General features: G+C 34.9%; 1 protein-coding gene across 1 annotated transcript in view; it reads right to left on the bottom strand.

Annotated features, from left to right (window-relative positions):
* Positions 1-7848: 7848 nt before the first annotated feature.
* Positions 7849-22154, bottom strand: part of LOC123532987 (serine palmitoyltransferase 2-like) — a 34936-nt gene continuing 20630 nt past the window's right edge. The window contains exons 6-13 of the mRNA XM_045314632.2: positions 19429-19522; positions 18954-19059; positions 17643-17862; positions 16074-16200; positions 12241-12376; positions 11516-11645; positions 10144-10242; positions 7849-9378 (exon numbers count right to left, since the gene is read on the bottom strand). Coding sequence (XP_045170567.2) covers positions 9376-9378; positions 10144-10242; positions 11516-11645; positions 12241-12376; positions 16074-16200; positions 17643-17862; positions 18954-19059; positions 19429-19522 — 915 coding nt within the window. The 3' untranslated portion in view covers positions 7849-9375. The remainder of the gene's footprint in view (positions 9379-10143; positions 10243-11515; positions 11646-12240; positions 12377-16073; positions 16201-17642; positions 17863-18953; positions 19060-19428; positions 19523-22154) is intronic.

Below are 22154 nucleotides of genomic sequence, written 5' to 3'. Positions count from 1 at the left end.
CACAAATCTTTACATGCTAAAATATCAATAGTCCACATTATATATAAGCATATAGGACACTCCGGCAAGTCACTTTAATACAATGCTTCACTAATATAACGTTTGAATATATTAACGTGTTCCTTCTATATAGATTACAATCTAATTGGGCAAGATAACTTTTTTCAGCAATACCAACTCTGAAAAGAAAAAAAATTAATACATTTGAAAAATTTGAAAAATAATATTAACTTTAAAACTTAATCACTCCTGAATAAAAATCAGAATAATTATTACTCATACCTGTTACAAAATTCTACACAATTTACAAGTGGGGAAACAACCCTTTCATCTTTTGTCTTTTAAAATCATGCAATTCTTTACAAACTATAACAGACTTTCTAAACATTAATTAAAAAGAAAAAAAAAAACAAACAGATCTATTACAATCATTTCCGATACTTCTCAACAAGCAGTTGCATTATAAAAATAATGAAAATTTTATACAAATCCCATCTATCATTTTTTACATAAACCCCTGAAAACACCATTTAGTTTTTTACTCTTGCCCAACAATAAGGCACAATACAACACACAGCATACTTTTGAAGTATAACAAGACATTAGTAATACTCAGCACCGCATTTAACACATGGAAGCTAAAACACATCTGTAAGAACACAACACTGTTTTGGGCAATAGTATGGCTAAAAGTAAGCATATTACGCATAGAAAAATACAAATTATACCTGATATACAATTTTATCTAGATATTACTTTAAAGTCTACAAATATATGTATAATATTATGTATTAAAGGCTTTCTACAATACATCAAAAACATTTTTAAAGATTCTATTCACTACATTTTGATCTAATTGCAGAGTATGAAAATATCTGCGGAAAAAAACACATACTACATCTACACAGATCTAATTTAACAATTGTTGCAGCCAGAGCCATGAATCGAACCAGTACCTGTACAACAAGAGATCTTGCTTTAAAAAAAAAATCTGCCCACTTTACTGACTGAATTTCTTCAACAACACAAAGAGATTTTACAGTGAAAACAAAAATATAATTGAGCCGTGCCATGGGAAAACCAACATAGTGGGTTTGCGACCAGCATGGATCCAGACCAGCCTGCGCATCCGCGCAGTCTGGTCAGGCTCCATCTGTTCGCTTTTTATAATGCTATTGGAATTGGTGAAAACATTAGCGAACAGCAGATCCTGGACCAGATGCGCGGATGCGCAGGCTGGTCTGGATCCATGCTGGTCGCATACCCACTATGTTGGTTTTCTCATGGCACTGCTTATATGATTAATATAAATTAATAAAAGATGGCAAAATGAACGTAATGTTGATAAGTTTTAAAGTTAAGCTCAACTTTAGTTAAAGACAAAAACCGTCCATAAGACATTGTGCTTGACTCTTCCGCAACTTCAAAGTGGAACAAGTGCCATAACTTGGTAAAATTTACATAACTTAGTTATTTCATTACAATTAATTACCTTTTAAAATCGCATTAATTTACATAACTTAGTTATTTCATTACGATTAATTACCTTTTTAAATTTAAATTCATTATAGCAATGATAACAACTTGCATCCAAAACTTTGAGTTTCAATCCAATACAAATAGCTTGATAGTTAGTTGCACACAAAACTTTAACAAAATTTTCCAAGTCGAAACAGGGTCATAATATGAATTTACATTCAACCAAGAGTTACCTCACTTGGTCACTTCAGAAGATTTGATGACTGGGAAGCATCCAATACACAGACTTGTTACTAAGATACAGCTAAGAAGTAATTACATGCAAAACATTTACTGAATTTCTAACTAGAAAAAAATGGTACTGAATTCAACCAAGAGTTTGTTTGTTAGTCTTGGGTGTAGCAGTTTTTCAACAGTATTTCAGTTATGTAATGGTGACTGGGAAGCTTTGTGTAAAGTTTCCACGCAATCTCAGATAGGATTCTGAACACAAAACTTAAACCGATGTGTGCTGCAGATGCCGACACTGATGCTGAGCCCAAGTGAGCAGAAAAACTCTCATTACTCTTTGATTAGTCAAGCTAATAACGTCTCACTTGAAACAAATGGCGCGAGAACATTTATCTCTTTTTTCTAACAATATCTATTTATTTATTTATTTGAGTTTTACGGCGCACCAACACAGTATAGGTTTTATGGCGCCAAACAGGACTACAAATTTTGGTTCCACATCTCATTTACATCGAAATAAAAACATGAGGTATGGAATCATAATTTGCATACCTGCTGGAATCACAGAGTTACTGCAAAACCATGTGTTAAGACCCTATTAAGACAAATTTTAAAGCACAATTTAAACTTGCATTTTTTTTCCTGAATAACTAATGCTAAATCAATATTACGGTTATTTATGTACATAAACTATGACCTAAACAATAACAAAAAAAGAGAAAATGTACTTCCCTGCAACTGTACCCGTCTACACTCACCATTAATGAGCCGCACCATGAGAAAACCAACATAGTGGCTTTGCGACAAGCATGGACCCAGACCAGCCTGCGCATCCGCACAGTCTTGTCAGGATCCATGCTGTTCGCTTTCAAAGCCTATAGCAATTAGAGAAACTGTTAGCGAACAGCATGGATCCTGACCAGACTGCGCAGATGCAAAGGCTGGTCTGGATCCATGCTGGTCACAAAGCCACTATGTTGGTTTTCTCATGGCGCGGCTAATTTCATTATGAAATTTTAATTAAAAAATGGAATGTTGTGTCCCCTTGATTGTAAGACCAAACAATTTATGGAATTATCTTAAAATGTAACTTGAGTAACAGAATTTTTCTTTAAATTAGAAATTTCTTATAGAAGGCAATTCTGCTTGTGAACTTTAAAATGCTTTTGAGGAAAGCCCAATACTTATTTTTTCCCCATAATCAGAAGAACAAGTAAGAAGAAAAATCACCCAGAATTTCCCAGCAGTTTGTCATGCCACCTACAATGTACATAATCAAGGTATGAACCTGGCCAGCTCAGGATATAAAATATCTGTCATACAGCCATCATTAAGTACATACTGTTTATAGGCCATATCAAAACACTTAAGGCTTCTGGAGATGTCTCTATTCTTACCATGTCTTAGAGTAGATTACATATGGTACTATCTAAAAGTAGAGTAAACTATGTTAAAAAATACTATAATATCAGATATCCATCAATCAAAATATTGCAAACTTTGTAAACAGTCTTATACAAGATTTAACCTTTGCTTAAGTTATAAATTTTTCCCATCAAAGTAATAAAAATCTGAGGATTTTTTTTAGGTCTTATTTTTGTGAAAAAGTGAAAAATGTCAAATTTAACAAAACTTAATTCCTCATGAAAATATCTTGATTTTATAGTATACTTTTAATACATTCCTATATGCGTGACTATATGTACCAGCAGACATTTTCTGAGTTAACAATCCCTCAAAATGATATCATACAATAGTTAATAAAACAACAGAAATATAGAATAGTATGTTTGATTAAAATTATAACAAAAACATTTTACATATAGATATTGTTTAGTAAAAGAGCAAGCGTAATTATGCAATCTATATATATCAGACCTTTCTAAACAGTCTTTGGCGTAAAAAACAACAACAATCTGGCACATCCGAAAAATATTTAAGCTTACACCACACACACATTAATATTATTTAATAGCAGTTCAATTTATGCAAATACTGAGAAATAAAATGAGAATGTAAAATGCAGAAAATTACTATCACAATTTTCAGACTGATGTAAGAAAAAATATATGACAAAGTTAGCATTTATAGACAAGACTTGGGTCAATATATTTACATGTATCAATGTTATAAATCTGAAACTTAAGACTGAAATTTTATAAAAGCTTAATTTTCAATTTGGTAAACTTCAATTAAATGGTGATGTCTGTAGGTACAGCATTTAAAGCCTTCGTATAAGAACTGTTACCCACCATGTATCAAAAAATACATACTGTCACAAGTTGTAATGCCCCCTGCTTTATGTCTTTACAACAATAGACTCTGTTTTCCAGGATATTATCTCCAATAACATTGCATACACCTCAAAATGACTAGCAAGTATGACAATGACTGAACTAACTATATTTAAATACTAGTTCTTCAATAAATAATTTTATTTTATCAAATTAAAATACTGAATTTCTGAAGAACAATCACTAATCATTGCTACACTTGCAATATATACACTAGAAAATATATATACTGGTATATTTTGTTATTGCTATTCTGTTGGTCTTGTCACTAAAAAAAAGAAAAAGAAAAATACTGATAAATTTCTTTCTAAATATAAAGTGGTGCTATTTCTAGTGTATCTGTTGACTAAGTCATGTAAAACACCTTCAATACTGTCCAAAAGTGCGGACCAGTTGTTCTCTTGTTCCTGGCCTTTACTAAAGTGAAAAACAGAATGAGAACCAGTAACGTGTATTGATGCCTTTATAACACACTACAGTACCATGTATACCTTAACAGCAACAATGGACGCAATGGTAGAACAGCTGAAGTGTGCCTAATATGCAACACCATTTCATCAATTCAAGCCTAACATTTGTGTAAAGTTTCAAGAATCGCTTCAATCATTTGAAAGTTATATCTCATGTGTTTTAGACTGAAGGAAGAATCAAAAAATGAACAGTGCAATTATTATTGCCTCCCTTTGGGAGAACTTACAAATGAACAACAATAAATAAGATCACAAAAATGAAGATTTAAAGCCTTAAAAACATAAAAAAAAGACAGAGGATTGAAAATCATTTATGTTCCTTCACAGATATGACTGTAATTATTTCCAAGACATCACTGTCTGTCCAATTCGAAGTAGCAGAATAAATATTATAAATTTCAATTTATATTTGTTGGTGGTTTAAGTGGTCACCGCAATCTTAGGTCAATTATGGCAGACTTTCCAGTCTTTGAGGTGAGGGAAAGACCCCCAGGTATACCACCATCGCGTGCAATTAATTATTCATAACGAGGCCAGGTCAATGCTGGTAGAATCTACCACCTTGCATGTAAAGCCTAGCCGTGAGTGGCACTGCTCACGTGAAGAATTTATCGCACCAAAATATGGTTGTCCAATGAAGGCGAGCCAAAATGTGGAGTCACAGCAAATCATCTTTAACAACTACGCGTGTCTGGCCTACCCGTAGTAGGTCCCTCGGAATGAAAAAATACATCAAAATGACTTTGCTCGAAGTTATGTTTAAATCCAAATTCTTTCCAATAATATCTTACCAATTATACTGATTTAAAAAGTACAAGAGCTGGTAAACTGCACAAAGATACATTTCCTTCATTTTCAAACAATAACCATTAGGATTTCAAACCATAAAGGGAATTAATTTGAGTATGTACAAGAAAAATAATTCCAAACTTGACATTACCACCCATTAATGACAGTCATATAAAAAATAGAATCATGTGAGTACATTTCATATGAAAGCTTGCTTTGAATATAAAAAACAAGTTTCTTATCAGTCTCGTTTATTGCACTGAGTCCTTTATCAGTATTTAACGGATTCCCTATAAACTATATAAATGTACCGGTGCCATATAACAGAATAATTGCACAGAAAATATCTTCTACTCAATTAAAAAAAAAATTTTAAAAAATGTTAAAAATACAAAAACTTCAAAGGAAGAAGGCCAAAGTAACAAGACAAATGGCTTTTTCTGTTAATCACATACATCACTGTGGTTCATTGCATACAAACTGACATCCTAAACTGGCTTGATCAACAATATATAGTATATCATTGTAAGGAAAGACAATACTTTATAAAAATCATAAAACAAACAGGATTTTCCTGAATACTATTCCTTTACATCTGGCATAAGTGCTTAAGCACATAGTTAATGAGCTATAACAATTAAGAACAGGCAAAAAACATTTCAAAATAAAAACAAAAAAAAATTTTTGTTCATAAATTGTTTCAACAGCTGTAACAATCTTGTATTAAAAACACTATAATTCTGAATAGCATTAAGATTCACAAACAACAAAAACTTTGGAACAGTTTCAACTTATATATCTTCTTTTTCAATACTCTGGAAGAATAATCTCATTTAACTAAAACTTAACTGCCATTTTTAACTTCAATCAAAAAAGTACCCTCAAGCCAAGCATGGAAATAAAATACTGTGAAATCGTTATTCGTATGGGACTATTTTTGTGGATTCTGTGTTGGTGTAAACCCACAAAATTAAATACCAACCCTCATGTAAAAGTCTCATTCACTCCATCTTTCTTCTTCAAAATCCACATAAAATCTGTCCGTACAAAATAGCCTTATCAGTTGAGATCATAAAATTTTATGTCAATGAAATGAAATCATTTCACAGTATTTTGGAACACATTTTTTATAAGAAACTGTTTTAACTGCATAGCTAAAGATCTATAAAAGGAAGCTTAAAATTGAAATTTGGTACAAGTGGGTGGCAACCCGCATGACTTTTGGGTACTATACACACAAAGGAACTTCCCAATTCAGATAAACTTTTGCCAATATTTTCACTATTACTTGACAGATTTTCATAAGATAAAGTGTGTTGAAGACAGGAAATTAAGTGCTTTCCTTCGCATAAAGCATCTGCTATCAGTTCTCAGTACTTTTCTCAAACACTTTGCCAAACTGTTTTTTTTTCATGGAAAATTGTGTACATAAGGTACAAACTTCCGAAGTTGGACCAAGTGTTTGAGAAAGGTTCTGAAAACTGATGGCAGACACTTTGTGTGCAGGAAAGCACTAATGCTGCTGTCTTCGACGCTCCTTATTGTATGAAAATCCGTCAAGTAATAGGAGAAATGTTTGCAAAATATTGTCTGAATCGGGACATTTTCTCCATGTGTAGGGTATCCAAAAAGTCACTCTGGTTGGCCACACTGTTCAAGAAAACAGAATTCTTGAACACTTCAATAGATGGAGAAGCATGAAACATTCAAACGTGAACGAGGAATGGCAATGAAATTTTCATCTTTCAAGGTAGAAAAGCAGCAAAAAAATGCTCTGAGGTGGAGGTAGACAAAAATACAATAATAATGGGAATATTTTTTAAAAAAAAAAGAAGCTTCTTTCAAGGCGAAACCATAATTTGTAAAGAGATCATTGATCACATAGCACTGTCCAAGTGCAAAAGAATTTTAACAAGAGGACCATGATGGTCCTGAATCGCTCACCTCTTCCCACATGATCCAGTTTTGAGTATGACGTTGTTTTTTCTATTATTTGACATAGTGACCTAGTTTTTGAGCTCATGTGACCCAGTTTTGAACTTGTTAGATATTATCAAGATAAAAATTCTGACCAATTTTCATGAAGATCCATTGAAAAATATGGTCTCTAGAGAGGTCACAAGGTTTTTCTATTATTTGACCTATTGACCTAGTTTTTTAAGGCATGTGACCCAGTTTCAAACTTGACCTAGATATCATCAAGGTGAACATTCTGACCAATTTTCATGAAGATCCATTCAAGGGTATGGCCTCTAGAGAGGTCACAAGGTTTTTCTATTTCAAGACCTACTGACCTAGTTTTTGATCGCAGTTAACCCAGTTTCAAACTTGACCTAGATATCATCAAGATAAACATTCAGACCAACTTTCATACAGATCCCATGAAAAATATGGCCTCTAGAGAGGTCACAACATTTTTTCATTATTTGACCTACTGACCTACTTTTTGAAGGCACGTGACCCACTTTCGAACTTGACCTAGATATCATCAAGATGAACATTCTGACCAATTTTTATGGAGATCCATTCACAAGTATGGCCTCTAGAGAGGTCACAAGGTTTTTCTATTTTTAGACCTACTGACCTAGGTTTTGACCGCACATGACCCTGTTTCGAACTTGACCTAGATATCATCAAGGTGAACATTCAGACCAACTTTCATGAAGATCCATTGAAAAATATGGTCTCTAGAGAGGTCACAAGGTTTTTCTATTATTTGACCTACTGACCTAGTTTTTGAAGGCACGTGACCCAGTTTCGAACTTGACCTAGATATCATCAAGATGTACATTCAGACCAACTTTCATACAGATCCCATGGAAAATATGGCCTCTAGAGAGGTCACAAGGTTTTTCTATTATTTGACCTACTGACCTAGTTTCTGAAGGCACGTGACCCACTTTCGAACTTGACTTAGATATCATCAAGGTGAATATTCTGACCAATATTCATGAAGATTTCATGAAATATATGGCCTCTAGAGAGGTCACAAGGTTTTTCTATTTTTAGACCTACTGACCTAGTTTTTGACCGCACGTGACCCAGTTTCATCTTGACCTAGATATCATCAAGATGAACATTCTGACCAATTTTTATTAAGATCCATTGAAAAATATGGCCTCTAGGGAGGTCACAAGGATTTTCTATTTTTAGACCTACTGACCTAGTTTTGGACCGCACATGACCCAGTTTCGAACTTGACCTAGATATCATCAAGATGAACATTCTGACCAATATTCATAAAGATCCCATGAAAAATGTGACCTCTAGAGTGGTCACAAGCAAAAGTTTACGCACGCACGCACGAACGGACTGACGGACGGACGCTGCGTGATCACAAAAGCTCACCTTGTCACTTTGTGACAGGTGAGCTAAAAATAGTGAAACACCAATGGCTCAAGTCTCAGACTCCAGGATCGGGGCTCCCTCTAGCAATACATAAGGTCCCTTGCAAAATCTCTTTCTATGTTTCAATCACTCAAAACTTGACTACACGAGTATTTTGCTTCACCCCCTGCAACCACCGAGCGATTGGTGTTTTACTGTTGTTCAGAACAGACATGAACTATAAACAGTCCAGATTTTATTACCATGTTCACAACTATAAAGGCCTATCATAGGCATCTCCTTTCCCACCATCTGCTAAACAAAATCTTTTTTTTTGTCTGCAGGCTTTTGTTTTTTATTTTAAATAATCCTGTTTATTATATAAATCACCACTTTCAAAAGTCTCGCTTAAGCACAAATCCAATTTCCAATTTGTTCACTGCTGTGAAAATTCATTTCTTTCACTGTTCACAACTACCTTATCTTAAGCAAAGCTTATTTTCAAACTGTTCAGAACATTAAATTCATCTGTTTAAGAGCTCTTAGGAATAATTCCCTTCACAATTTTTTAAGGCTACCTCAAGCATACTCCAGGTTAAGAATCACATGTTTCTTGAAACTTATTGGCTGATTTTTTTGAGAGAAAATGCTACGAATATTGAGTGAAGAATAAATTCTAAAAGAAATGATTTTGATCAAGTTTTATCACGGCTGCACTGACAACGGCAAGATGAAAACTGATGAAAACTTCATATTTGATGATAGAACGCTGTTCCACACTTTGTTCACTGAAATAACAACAGAAATTTCACATTTTAAAAGTGTAAAAACAAAAGTGAATATAATCTTGGAATAATATTTTGCAAAGGGAAAATAAATCTACATTCTGATGTGACATAGTTGCTATGTTAACATAAAGCAAATTATTGTTATAACAAAGCAAGGGGAAATACTCTAAAAGACTTGCAGATTTGTTTTACCAAGGGGAAAAACTCATGTTATAAAATACAATATCCAAGTGCAGTAAAACTAAGATCTGTTTTCTAAAAGAATATAAGGTTAAAAGTAATGCCTTTTCTCCATCACATACCAGGATAAAAATTCTATCAAAACCACTTATATGAAATAATATTACATTGCCTTTCTAGTCTTTTATTTCATAAAAAAGCAAACTATGATTTGTATGAATTCCAATAGAATACATGTACAGATAATTAAAAAGAAAAAAATTAAATCTTTTTAAAATATTGTAAACAAGAGCTGTCACTAATGGTGACAAATGCCCCTGCAGCGCCTTGACCTATGACCTGGTGACCCCAAAGTCAGTAGGGGTCGTGTACTCAATAAGTACTATCAGCATGTGACGTTTGAAGGTCCTGGGTGCAGTGGTTCACGAGTAAAGTGCCTTCATGCAAAAAGTTAACGTTGTGATGAACGAACAAACGAACTAACAAACAGACGGACAGTTGAAAACTAATATGCCTCCCTTCGGGGGCATAATAAAAATGATGCATTGCTAAAACTTGAAACACTAAATATCCATATATGGGTACCTGCACAAGTTCAATCCCCTTCTCACTGAAGTCGGGAACTGGAAGTTTGGAGTATCTCAGCCGGATCAGATCGCCAACCTCTTCAATGATCTTTAATGCCTGAAAATATTATCCAAATATAATTCAAGTTGATTTCTTTGGTGCTTCCTTACTTTCTATAGTTTTACAACATTTTCAATATTGTCCTATGAATTAAACTATTAAGATGTTTTCTGTAAGTTTATGGGTTTTTTTGGGGGGTTTTTTTTTAAGACTTGGAAAACATAATACCAAAGTGACATATGTAAGCCTTTCCATGAGAAAACCTGTATTAGTGACTTAACACAAGTATTACATAATAAATAGTTTAAAATACTGGAAAATCATTGTTTTTTATGCATTCAAGCAAAAACTTGTAAACTGTAATTCAGGTATCTAAGAAACATCATATACTATCATATTTTACAAATAAATGTAATTTGTGTTGTCTTGGCATCTGAAATTCAAAAACACTCGAGCAGACTGAGGTTGCAAAGTTATTTTTTAGAAAATTGTTATAAAACTGTCTCTAAATATTCAAAATGTTTGATGCCAAGTTAGTGATATACAGAACTTTTCGCATGAATGACATCAAATACACACACCATGCATGACAATGTCATATTGCTTTCACAACATTCGTCACGTCGTGTCTCTAAATGCATAAAGTGACTCATTGTAACACTTGAAAAAGTGAAGATAATTTCTTCAAATTTTCAGATTTGAAAGATAAAAGAATGTTCTTTATGAATATTTTATCTCAATTTTGACTTTTTGTCATTAATACAGGCTTTTTTCATGGAACCGCCCATTATATAAACCAAGACATTTCTGTGTAACTGAAGGTTGTTTGGGCACTATTCTATTGGATAAATAGTTTCATCAACAGCTAATGGCAAAATGACCTCTTCCAAGCTTTTTGTTTCTTTTGTTATTGTTGGGTATTTAGTCACACTGACAAAACTTTAGCTTAAATGGCAGGAGAAGGCCCTTGAGGCACCTCAAGACATTGGAAGGCAACACAGCAGAACCAAATACCTTCCGTAATCATCCGGAATGACTTCTGGACCAGTATTCATCAAAGTTTTAGTCTTTTTTGACCGAGACTTTAAAATGCTGAATTTTCTTGTTTGCTCAATCATTGCTTAAATTGCACAGAGTGCGATGAAACTTTGGATGGAAGTTCATTCTTTAGCTACAAATAGCTCAGCCAATTTTCATTCCTGTAAACTGTTTATAAACAAAGTTATGGCAAACACAATACTTTCCATTCTTAAGCCTAAATTTTAGGCTTTAAATGTTGATGAATACAGCCCTGAGCAAATTGTTTTTACTCAAACAGTTGATACCATACCTCATCAATGTCCTCTTTGGTGTGAGCTGCTGAAAGGCAGAATCTTGCTCGTGTTTTAGTGATAGGAGTGGCTGGAAAACCAACCACGACCACACCAAGACGGCGCTGACGACATTCTCTACTGAAGGCACTGAAATTATGTAACAAATTATTGCTATATATTATTAATGTTAAATACCTACTTACTTAAAGTACGCTATATTGTTATTTCACCTTTTCTATGTAAGAACACTACCATTTTCAAATTTTTATTTTCTAAAGAAAGTTTTCCAGATGACATTTTTTTTCCCGAGGAATTTCGTATTTTCATTCAACAATTTTGTTAATGTTGTGATTCTGTCTAATCAACTTTTGATGCAGATAATAACATTTTCAATTTCAAGTAATTTCGAATTCATGTAATCTTTCTAAAAAGATTTTTTCCAGAATAAACAATAAAATTTTGTAAACCTGAGAACATTAATAAAAGTACTACTTGTTCTGCTCTGAGTTTAAGTACAAGAACCTCAGTAAATTAAATTCAAGGTAGTGGACCAGAGATGATAATCGGCCAATTATGTATTCTATATATATGATTTTGACATTCCCCGGTCTTTACAGACAGTCATGTGTGCATTCAGCTACATTTACGTCAGAAGAATGCTAAACTGCATTATGATGGTACCTAATCATCCGGAAATTGCCAAGTGTTATTACTGGCCTGCTACCTTAAGTGAAGGACTTACGCTAGTTTGGTTGGCATGAAGAGCAACAGTGGAACAACTGGTGAATCTTTGTTGCCATATATTATGTAACCACGCTCATGTAAATTTCTACGGAAGTATCGACAGTTCCACTTTAACTGTTGTATTCTACGTTTGCCTGAAAAAAGAAAGAATCCTCTTACAAGTCTGATGAACAAGAGGACCATGATGGTCCTGAATCGCTCACCTATCCGCACATGACCCAGTGTTGAACTGAGTATGACATCGTTATTTCTATTATTTGACATAGTGACCTAGTTTTTGAGCACATGTGACCTAGATATCATCAAGATAAAAAATTCTGACCAATTTTCATGAAGATCCATTGGAAAATATGGCCTCTAGAGAGGTCACAAGGATTTTCTATTATTTGACCTAATGACCTAGTTTTTGAAGGCACATGACCCACTTTTAAACTTGACCTAGATATCATCAAGGTGAACATTCTCACCAATTTTCATGAAGATCTCGTGAAAAATATGGCCTCTAGAGAGGTCACAAGGTTTTTCTATTTTTCGACCTACTGACCTAGTTTTTGACCGCACATGACCCAGTTATGAACCTGACCTAGATATCATCAAGCTGAACATTCTCACCAATTTTCATGAAGATCCATTGAGAAATATGACCTCTAGAGAGGTCACAAGGTTTTTCTATTTTTAGACCTACTGACCTAGTTTTTGACCCCACGTGACCCAGTTTCGAACCTAAACTAGATATCATCAAGGTGAACATTCTGACCAATATTCATTAAGAACTCATGAAAAATATGGCCTCTAGAGAGGTCACAAGGTTTTTCTATTTTTAGATCTACTGACCTAGTTTTTAACCCCACGTGACCCAGTTTCGAACTTGACCTAGATATCATCAAGGTAAACATTCTGACCAATTTTCATGAAGATCCATTGAAAAATATGGCCTCTAGAGAGGTCACAAGGTTTTTCTATTTTTAGACCTACTGACCTAGTTTTTGACCGCACGTGACCCAGTTTCGAACTTGACCTAGATATCATCAAGGTGAACATTCTGACCAATTTTCATGAAGATCCATTGAGAAATATGGCCTCTAGAGAGGTTACAAGGTTTTTCTATTTTTAGACCTACTGACCTAGTTTTTGATCCCACATGACTTAGTATCGAACTTGACCTAGATATCATCAAGGTGAACATTCTGACCAATATTCATGAAGATCTCATGAAAAATATGGCCTCTAGAGAGGTCACAAGGTTTTTCTATTTTTAGATCTACTGACCTAGTTTTTGACCCCACGTGACCCAGTTTCGAACTTGACCTAAATATCATCAAGCTGAACATTCTGACCAATTTTCATGAAGATCCATTGAGAAATATGGCCTCTAGAGAGATCACAAGATTTTTCTATTTTTAGACCTAATGACCTAGTTTTTGACCCCACGTGACCCAGTTTCGAACTTGACCTAGATATCATCAAGGTGAACATTCTGACCAATATTCATGAAGATCTCATGAAAAATATGGCCTCTAGAGAGGTCACAAGGTTTTTCTATTTTTAGACCTACTGACCTAGTTTTTGACCCCACGTGACCCAGTTTCGAACTTGATCTAGATATCATCAAGGTGAACATTCTGATCAATTTTCATAAAGATCTTGTGAAATATATGGCCTCTAGAGAGGTCACAAGGTTTTTCTATTTTTAGACCTACTGACCTAGTTTTTGATGGCACTTGACCCAGTTTCGAACTTGACCTAGATATCATCAAGGTGAACATTCTGACCAACTTTCATAAAGATCCCATGAAAAATGTGACCTCTAGAGTGGTCACAAGCAAAAGTTTACGGACGGACGGACGGACGCACGGACGGACGGACGACGGACGCCGCGCGATCACAAAAGCTCACCTTGTCACTTTGTGACAGGTGAGCTAAAAATGGACAGGAAATAAGACTGTATGTTCCTACTTTAAGACTAGGCAAGCCTAATCTAAATTCACCACAAAAAATTTAATGGAGTCTGTAAATAAACTCATATCTTATTAATAGTTTTGAAACATAAACAAGAGGCCAAATGGGCCCAAGTCGCTCAACTGAAGAGGACCTTAACCATCTGACTCTTAAAGGGGCCAAGCACCCAAAATTGAACAAATTTATGAGAGGACCTTATACTGATGCTTTGGACCAGGTTTGATGAAGATCCAATGAGTGGTTCATGAGAAGTCGTCATTTAAGGGATTTTTACATTTAGCCCTAGCAACACCCAAAAGGGGCAAAATGCCCCTATTTGAATAAATTTGAGAGAGGACCTTATAATGATCCTACATATCAAGTCTCATAAAAATCCATCTAGCCATTCATTAGAAGAAGGTATTTAAAGGTATCTCTAGTTTTAGCGCTAGCAGCCCTAAAAGTGGCAAAGTGGTCCAAATTGATAAATTTTGGTAAAAAGCCTTATAATAATGTTACAAATCATGTTTGATGAAGATCCATCAAGAGTTCATGAGAATAAGTCTTTAAAAGGCATTTCTGTTTTTAGTTTTCGTGACCCCTAAAAGGGACTGATTGCCTCCATTTGTATAAATTTGGGAGAGGACCTTATAATGATGTTACAGACCAAGTTTGATGAAGATCCATCATGCTGTTCATGAGAAGAAGTCTTTTAAAGGCATTACTTTTTTTAGTTCTAGTGGCCCCTAAAAGGGGTCAAGTCCCCTCATTTGAACAAATTTGGGAGAGGACCTTATAATGATGCTACAGACCAAGTTTGATGAAAATCCTTCAAGAAGAAGTTGTTTAAAGGTATTTCTAATTTTGGATCTAGTGGCCCCTAAAAGAGGCCAAGTGCCCCATGAAGTTCCATCTAGCAGTTCATCAGAATTGGTCTTTTGAACGCATTTCTACTTTAAGTTCTAGTGGCCCTTAAAAGGGACTGATTGCCCCCATTTGAAAAACTCGGAAGAGGACCATATAATGATGTAACAGACCAAGTTTGATGAAGATCCAACAAGTGGTTAATAAGAAGGTCTTTTGAAGGCATTTCTGTCTTTAGTTCTGTTGGCCCCTAAAAGTCCCCGACTACCCCCCATTTGTATAAATTTGAGAGAGGACCTTATAATGATGTTACAGACCAAGTTTAATGAAGATTCATCATGCAGTTCATGAAAAGAAGTCTTTAAAAAGGCATTTCTTTTTTTTTTAGTTCTAGTTGCCACTAAAAGGAGCCAAGTAACCCCATTTGAACAAACTTGGGAGAGGACCAAATGATGCTACAGACCAAGTTTGATGAAGATCCTTCAAACGATTCATGAGTAGAAGTTTTTTTTAAAAGGTTTTTCTAGTTTTAACTCTGACGGCCCCAAAAAGGGGCAAAGGTGAACCATTTGAACAAACCTGATAGAGGTCTATGCCAGGATGCTACTGTGATTCTGGGACGATCTGTGTATGAAAAGAATTGAAACTACTGCCTTACCCTTGCATGATCGTAAGAGGCGACTAATAGGGTCTTAACACTTTGTTTTGCAGTAACTCTGTGATTCCAGCAGGTATGCAAATATTGATTCCATACCTCATATTTTTATTTCCATGTAAATGAGATGTGGAACCAAAATCTGTAGTCCTGTTTGGCGCCATATAACCTATACCGTGTTGGTGTGCCGTAAAACCCAAATAAATAAATAAATAACTGACCCAAGTTTGATATAACGCTAGACAATAGATAATGGACGCCGGAGTATCCACCTATATTAATAGCTCACACTGAACAAAATTCAGGTGTGCTAAAAAGCATTTTTATTCATAAGCACATAAATTATTAAATATCAATTAAAATCTGTTTGTTACCTTCATTTGTTCCGTCAAGACCCATAATAATTTTCATGGAAGAGATGACCTGTTGAGCTACTGGCGGTGGCATTGATGGAGAATATACCGAACTATGTGATGACAACATTAGGTGATTTATCAGCTTCTGTTAAAAATAAAAAACAAAAATTTATATCAGTTTACACACAGAACAAAGTTCAAATTAAGCATTTCTGTCATTGTATTAGGTAAAAAGTCACAATGACACAGTTTTAGGTCATATATACATGTAGCAATTTCCAGCTTTTAATGGTGAAGAAAACCACTGGTACCCTTAGGACACATGCAAATCACAAGTAAAACTAGAAGATGCTTTTGTAAAAAAGTGCATGTCTCCCCCAATGCAAAGTCATATAGGAAAGAAATCAATAGGGGTCAGGAGCCAAAGTCAAAGAGACACTGATGGTTGGCTGCAATAGGGATCATCTACTTGGCATGTCCAGTCATCCTGCTAAGTTTCAACACTCCTGGCCTAGTGGTTCTCAAGTCACTGTTCAGGCTCCTGTGACCTTGACCTTTGTTCAAGTGACCCCAAAATAAATAGGGGTCATCTACTCTGCATGCCCAATCATCCTATTAAGTTTCAACATTCTAGGTCAAGTGGTTCTCAAGTTATTTTCCGGAAATGATTTTACATGACCAGGCCCCTGTGACCTTGACCTTTAATACACTGACCCAAAAATCAATAGGGGTCATCTACTCTACATGTTCAATCATCCTATGAAGTTTCAACACTCTGGGTCAAGTGGTTCTCAAGTTACTGATCTGAAATTGTTTTCCATGTTCAGGCTCCTGTGACCTTGACCTTTAACAGAGTGACCCCAAAATCGATAGGGGTCATCTACTCTGCATGTTCAATCATCCTATGAAGTTTTAACATTCTGGATCAAGAGATTCTCAAGTTATTGATTGGAAATGGTTATCAATGTTCAGGCCCCTGTGACCTTGACCTTTAACAGAGTGACCCCAAAACCAATAGGGCTCATTTACTCTATGAAGTTTCAAGTGGTTCTCAAGTTATTTTCCGGAAATTATTTTATATGACCAGGCCCCGTGACCTTGACCTTTAATAGACTGACCCAAAAATCAATAGGGGTCATCTACGAATAGAATAGATAAGCTCAAGTTTTGGCAGTAAATAGGCTATGCCGAGTTATTCCAAGAGCCAGATATGTCAATCAACAACTACTCTCAATGACAGATATTTTCTTGTGTACCTTCTTATACATATAATAGAAGAAACAAACAAAAACTGAAATGATATTAGAACATTCTGAAGATAAAATATAACAGAGTTCTGGTTTAGTTTCATCATTTGTAGCGTGATGTTATGTATTTCTCTTACTATACATTTTTTTCGAATTGAGAACTATAGAGACAAAGCACAACTATCAAGAGATTTAATTTGATTTTTATCTTGTTTTACATGCAAAAAATCCAAGAAGCACCATAAAGTGTAGCCAACATCAGCTATAAGAACTATACTTAACTAAAAACATAAAGATCTTGTCTGAAGAAATTTTAAACCAGTAATCTTGTTTTACTGACCTTTGATCCACCAATATATCCTCCAGCAGCACCGAAGCTCTTTGTAAATGTGCCCATCATGATGTCAACATCATTAGGGTCCAAGCTGAAATAATCCACTACCCCTTTACCATGTGAGCCCATGGCCCCAATACTGTGAGCCTCATCAAGGTACAGGTACGCCTTGTATTTCTTTTTCAGACGAATAACCTCAGGCAGACAGATTATAGACCCTTCCATACTGAAATATAGAACGGGACATTTACTGGTACTGAGAAATCATTTAATTTTGTGGACATGAAAGTTTATGATTTTGGCCAAAGCAGCCACTTCTGGGGATATAAATTTGTTGATTTCAACTTTTAAACATAAAGTGCATGAGATATTCACTGATTTCATGAGATTTTGTTTTGTAAGATTCAACCCCAAAATCTGCAAAAATTTGTCCCCCTCGAATATTAATTATTTCACAGGATTTCCCATAAGAGTCGCTTCATCATGGCAGAAAAAATGATACAAGTTACCAAATTAAGAGATCTTTCTCACCATTGAATCTACTTCATTATCTAAAGTGCAGGTGTAACTATTATAACGACTTGCGTCCAAAACTTAAGAGTAAAATGGATCTGAGGAGTGTAGTCAAATTTCTGTGGATTGCAAACACAGGCACTAGGTTATGCAATACAAATGGCTGTTTTCATCGTAATTATCAAAACAATGTGTATGCTTCTCTGTGCCGAGTTTAACAGTGATCCTGTTACATATTAAATATCAGTCAAATAAAGATAGAGTTCTTCCATTTCAAACATATCACATTTCCAAGAGCAGCTGACAAATTCCTTAGTCATAGCGAAGTGCTGATGACTTGACACAATATAGTTTGCCAACTGCTACTGGGAGTTATTACTTTTTTCAGTTGGGATTTTTTTTGTTAGGTTTAATGTCAGAATAACAAGTACTGGTCATACTGCAACTTTCCAACACTTTTCATAAGTGAAGGAAGTCTTCAGGTGCCCCTCAAAGCATTATTTCGGACACTGGCGGGAACCTGGGTAGAACCACCAACCTTCCTGCATGCTGACTGTATGGCCTCCTCACATGAAAGAATTCTAAATCCAAGACAGGTTTCAAACTTAGCAGACAGGGGCAAGTTTAGAAACCTTGAACCACTAGCCATGAAGGTCCCTGGATATTAAAAATGTTTCTTTCCCACTATCAAGTCTACAGAATAGTCTTACTCCCTCTAAATGTCTGTCAAATGCTGATCAACATTAACCACACTATCATGTTTCTTTGTTTCTACTAAGCCAAAGATCTAGATTTCTTACATACCTATAAACTCCCTCTACTACAATTAATATTTTCTTCCATGGTCTGTGTGTTCTCGGCTGGCCATGTATTACAGCATCTTTAAGCTTTTTCTCTAAACTCTGCATGTCTGAAATGTTCAAATGTTCCAAAATGAAAGGAAGCTTAACAGAAGTTGTCAAGCTGGAATCTTATTGCCCATTAATGACAATATTAGTTTAGTTTATATTACTTTATTTTAGTTTATGCGTAATGAATACTCTTGAGTCAGTTTCCTGCAAAAATCAGCAGTGATGTCATCTGAGAGGTGAGGTCTTGACCACTGTGGGGCTCAAACTAGTGTCCTAAGGCTGGAGCTGCCGACATCTTAACAACTAGGTCACTGCTCCCTTATGACAAATCCAGGCTGACCAAAAATATTTAGGATTTTACAGCAGAGACATAAAATAAATTTACTGTACAAGACAATGATGAATGAACAATGTGTTGTGTAACTTACTGTTATGTTTGAATGTACGGATGGTAGCTCCAGACAGTCGACTGCCCAGTACCAGTGAGGCATGGTTCAACTCATCGCTGAGGATCAAACATCCCTATAAAACAATAAGATGTTCTACAATGTGATACTAGTAAAAGTTGGATAACATTATAAAGGGTTAAGTATAGTACAGTATATGTATACATTATGTAGCCTAATTTACGATTTACAATTTTTGGGACACTGACAATTTCACAAGCACGTGCAGTAAGATTAACAAATTTAGGGGACTGTGAAAAAGCTAATATTTATGGGGGACAAAATTTTGCTGTTTTTGAAGTTGAGCAAAATACAATATAAATGTTAATGATGTTACATGTCAATGAACCAGTGAAATTCCCATCCATTTTACGTTCAAAGTGTGAAATCAATGAATTGATATCCTAATGAAATAAGACATTTAGCCCAATCTACGGAATTTTGTGCTCACAAAATTGAATGATTTCACAGTACAGTATAATAAACACATATATGTATATGAGTGTTTAGAAGTCATTGTATCATAAATTTATTTAAGGTCATAACTTCATGTGAAAGATGACTAATAAAGGCCAAGGTGATAGTTATAGCGAAGACTACAACAAATAATAATGAAATACAGTGCAACCTCCCTCAAGAAAACACCGCTGGGAAGACTGAAATGTGTTTGTTGTACAGATGTTGTTGCTTTGGTGTTTTCTTTTTGGTTCTTTTTTTTAATTTTGTTTAATATCATGCTTACACAACTATAGGTCATAATGGTGACATTCAAGTTTTTTATGGGAGGAAGACCCCAACATTATTCAATCAAATGCGGGCACCTGTGTAGAACCACAGAACGTCCCTAAGCCAGCTTGATTGCTTCCTCAAATGAAAAAATTCTACAGCTCGAGCAAGGTTTGGAACCCACAGCAGTGTGGGGCAAGTGATTGTAAAGCCAGAAAATTTAACCAAGAAATGTTATTTAATGGGAAAAATATCCACATTTTGTAGAGAAGTGTTTGCTCTTTGGAGGGCTCTTAACTAAGGATATACTCTTGACTCTTCATAAGTTTTCAATATTTTTATCCTGTTCAATCTCCAACTGTTAGAAAGAGATGATTCTCTACACCTCAACTATTAAGAATTACTGTGGGTAGTTCAGTTTATATTCTAACTAAAATGAAAACCTTTATGCAGAAGTTTTCTTAAAAATGGGAAACTCTCCATCCTTCGGAGACCCTCCCTGGATAAACAGATAAATAGAAGTATAATTCACTACATATCATTTTCTTTGTGGAACTGCAAAAACAAAAACACACTTTAATTTAAAGAAAATGTTAGAAGAATGTATTTTGGGGTATACATAATATATATTAATTAGAGACAGAACTTCTATCACTACAATACTCTCTAGACTGATTAAACACTCAGTGCAGATTATAAAGCAGATGGTAAGTGATTCGTTAAAAAAAATCAAAACTAAAATCACACAGAAATGACTGCTACCACAAGACTTCAGTAAAAAGTGCATGTCTCCCTACATTGCCTCGTTTAAAAGGGGAAAAGGAGATAAACAAGGCATATTTCTATGACTAAAAATGCCCAAAATTTATATAGCAGTAATCTGGTCAAAAATATGCTTCAATAATGTAATCGAAAAAAGTTCCTAATAAAAATATCCTAGTTTTTTTTTCAATTTTACTACATTTGCAAATAAATCAGAGGCAAAGAGGACACTATTTCAGTCACTTTTCACAGATGTTTTAGAGTTGCTTTCTTAAAAACCAAAGTAGGACAGACCAGATCCTGATATGCATCAATCTGATAACAGTTGACTTGCATTTCACTGCCTCATATTCAACATCCATATTTCTTCATTTTTCTTTTCATTTTCTGAGCAAACGTATGGATGTTTTGTCGAAAATAGGTCTATGACTAAGTGAGAATCTAGAAACTATACAGAAATGGATCTGAATTGACTCGAATTTTATATGAAACAAAGAACAATTTCTTTTACTGGTACATTATCCAAAACTTTCCCAACTATGCTTGGTACAGATCCTTTCTGCCAAGTTTGGTTGAAATATAACCAACACTTCATGAGGGTAATTCAAACTTTTTTATGAGACACACAGATGAACAGACAGACGTAAAAGACAAAATCAGTATGTCAACCCCATTTAACAATCAGGCAACATTATTACATAGTGCAATGTCTATCTAAAAGGTACCTCAATTCCTTTACAAACATGCAGCCATCTGAAATCTCTGTATAAGATGGTTAAATACTTAAAATGAGGAATCAGATCAGTAATAAAATAACATCAACAATATATAATCATACCTTTAGCACTTATTTTCTACTTTACGGGTAACAGTACCCTTTACAAACATGCAACCATCTAAAATCTCTGTATCAAGTGTTGTTCCCATGCTCAAGATATGCACATTTTATATTGGTTTATTGTAACACCAACACAATTACATGTTATTGGCAACATTCCACCTTTTCATGGTGGAGTAAGACCCTAGGTGACCCTCTGAATATTATTTCAGACACCATCAGGCACCTAGGTAGAACCAGGAACCTTCAACAAGCCAGCTAAATGGCTTCCTCACATGAAAGAATTTTACACCCCAAGTGAGGTTTGGAACCCACAGTGGTGTGGGACAAGGGACTGAAAGTCAGCAATCTAACTACACCGCAACAGCGGTAAAACAAATCT

This window comes from Mercenaria mercenaria, chromosome 1 (assembly GCF_021730395.1).
Source record: "Mercenaria mercenaria strain notata chromosome 1, MADL_Memer_1, whole genome shotgun sequence".
Taxonomy (NCBI): domain Eukaryota; kingdom Metazoa; phylum Mollusca; class Bivalvia; order Venerida; family Veneridae; genus Mercenaria; species Mercenaria mercenaria.
This window is presented reverse-complemented; position numbering and strand designations above follow the sequence as displayed.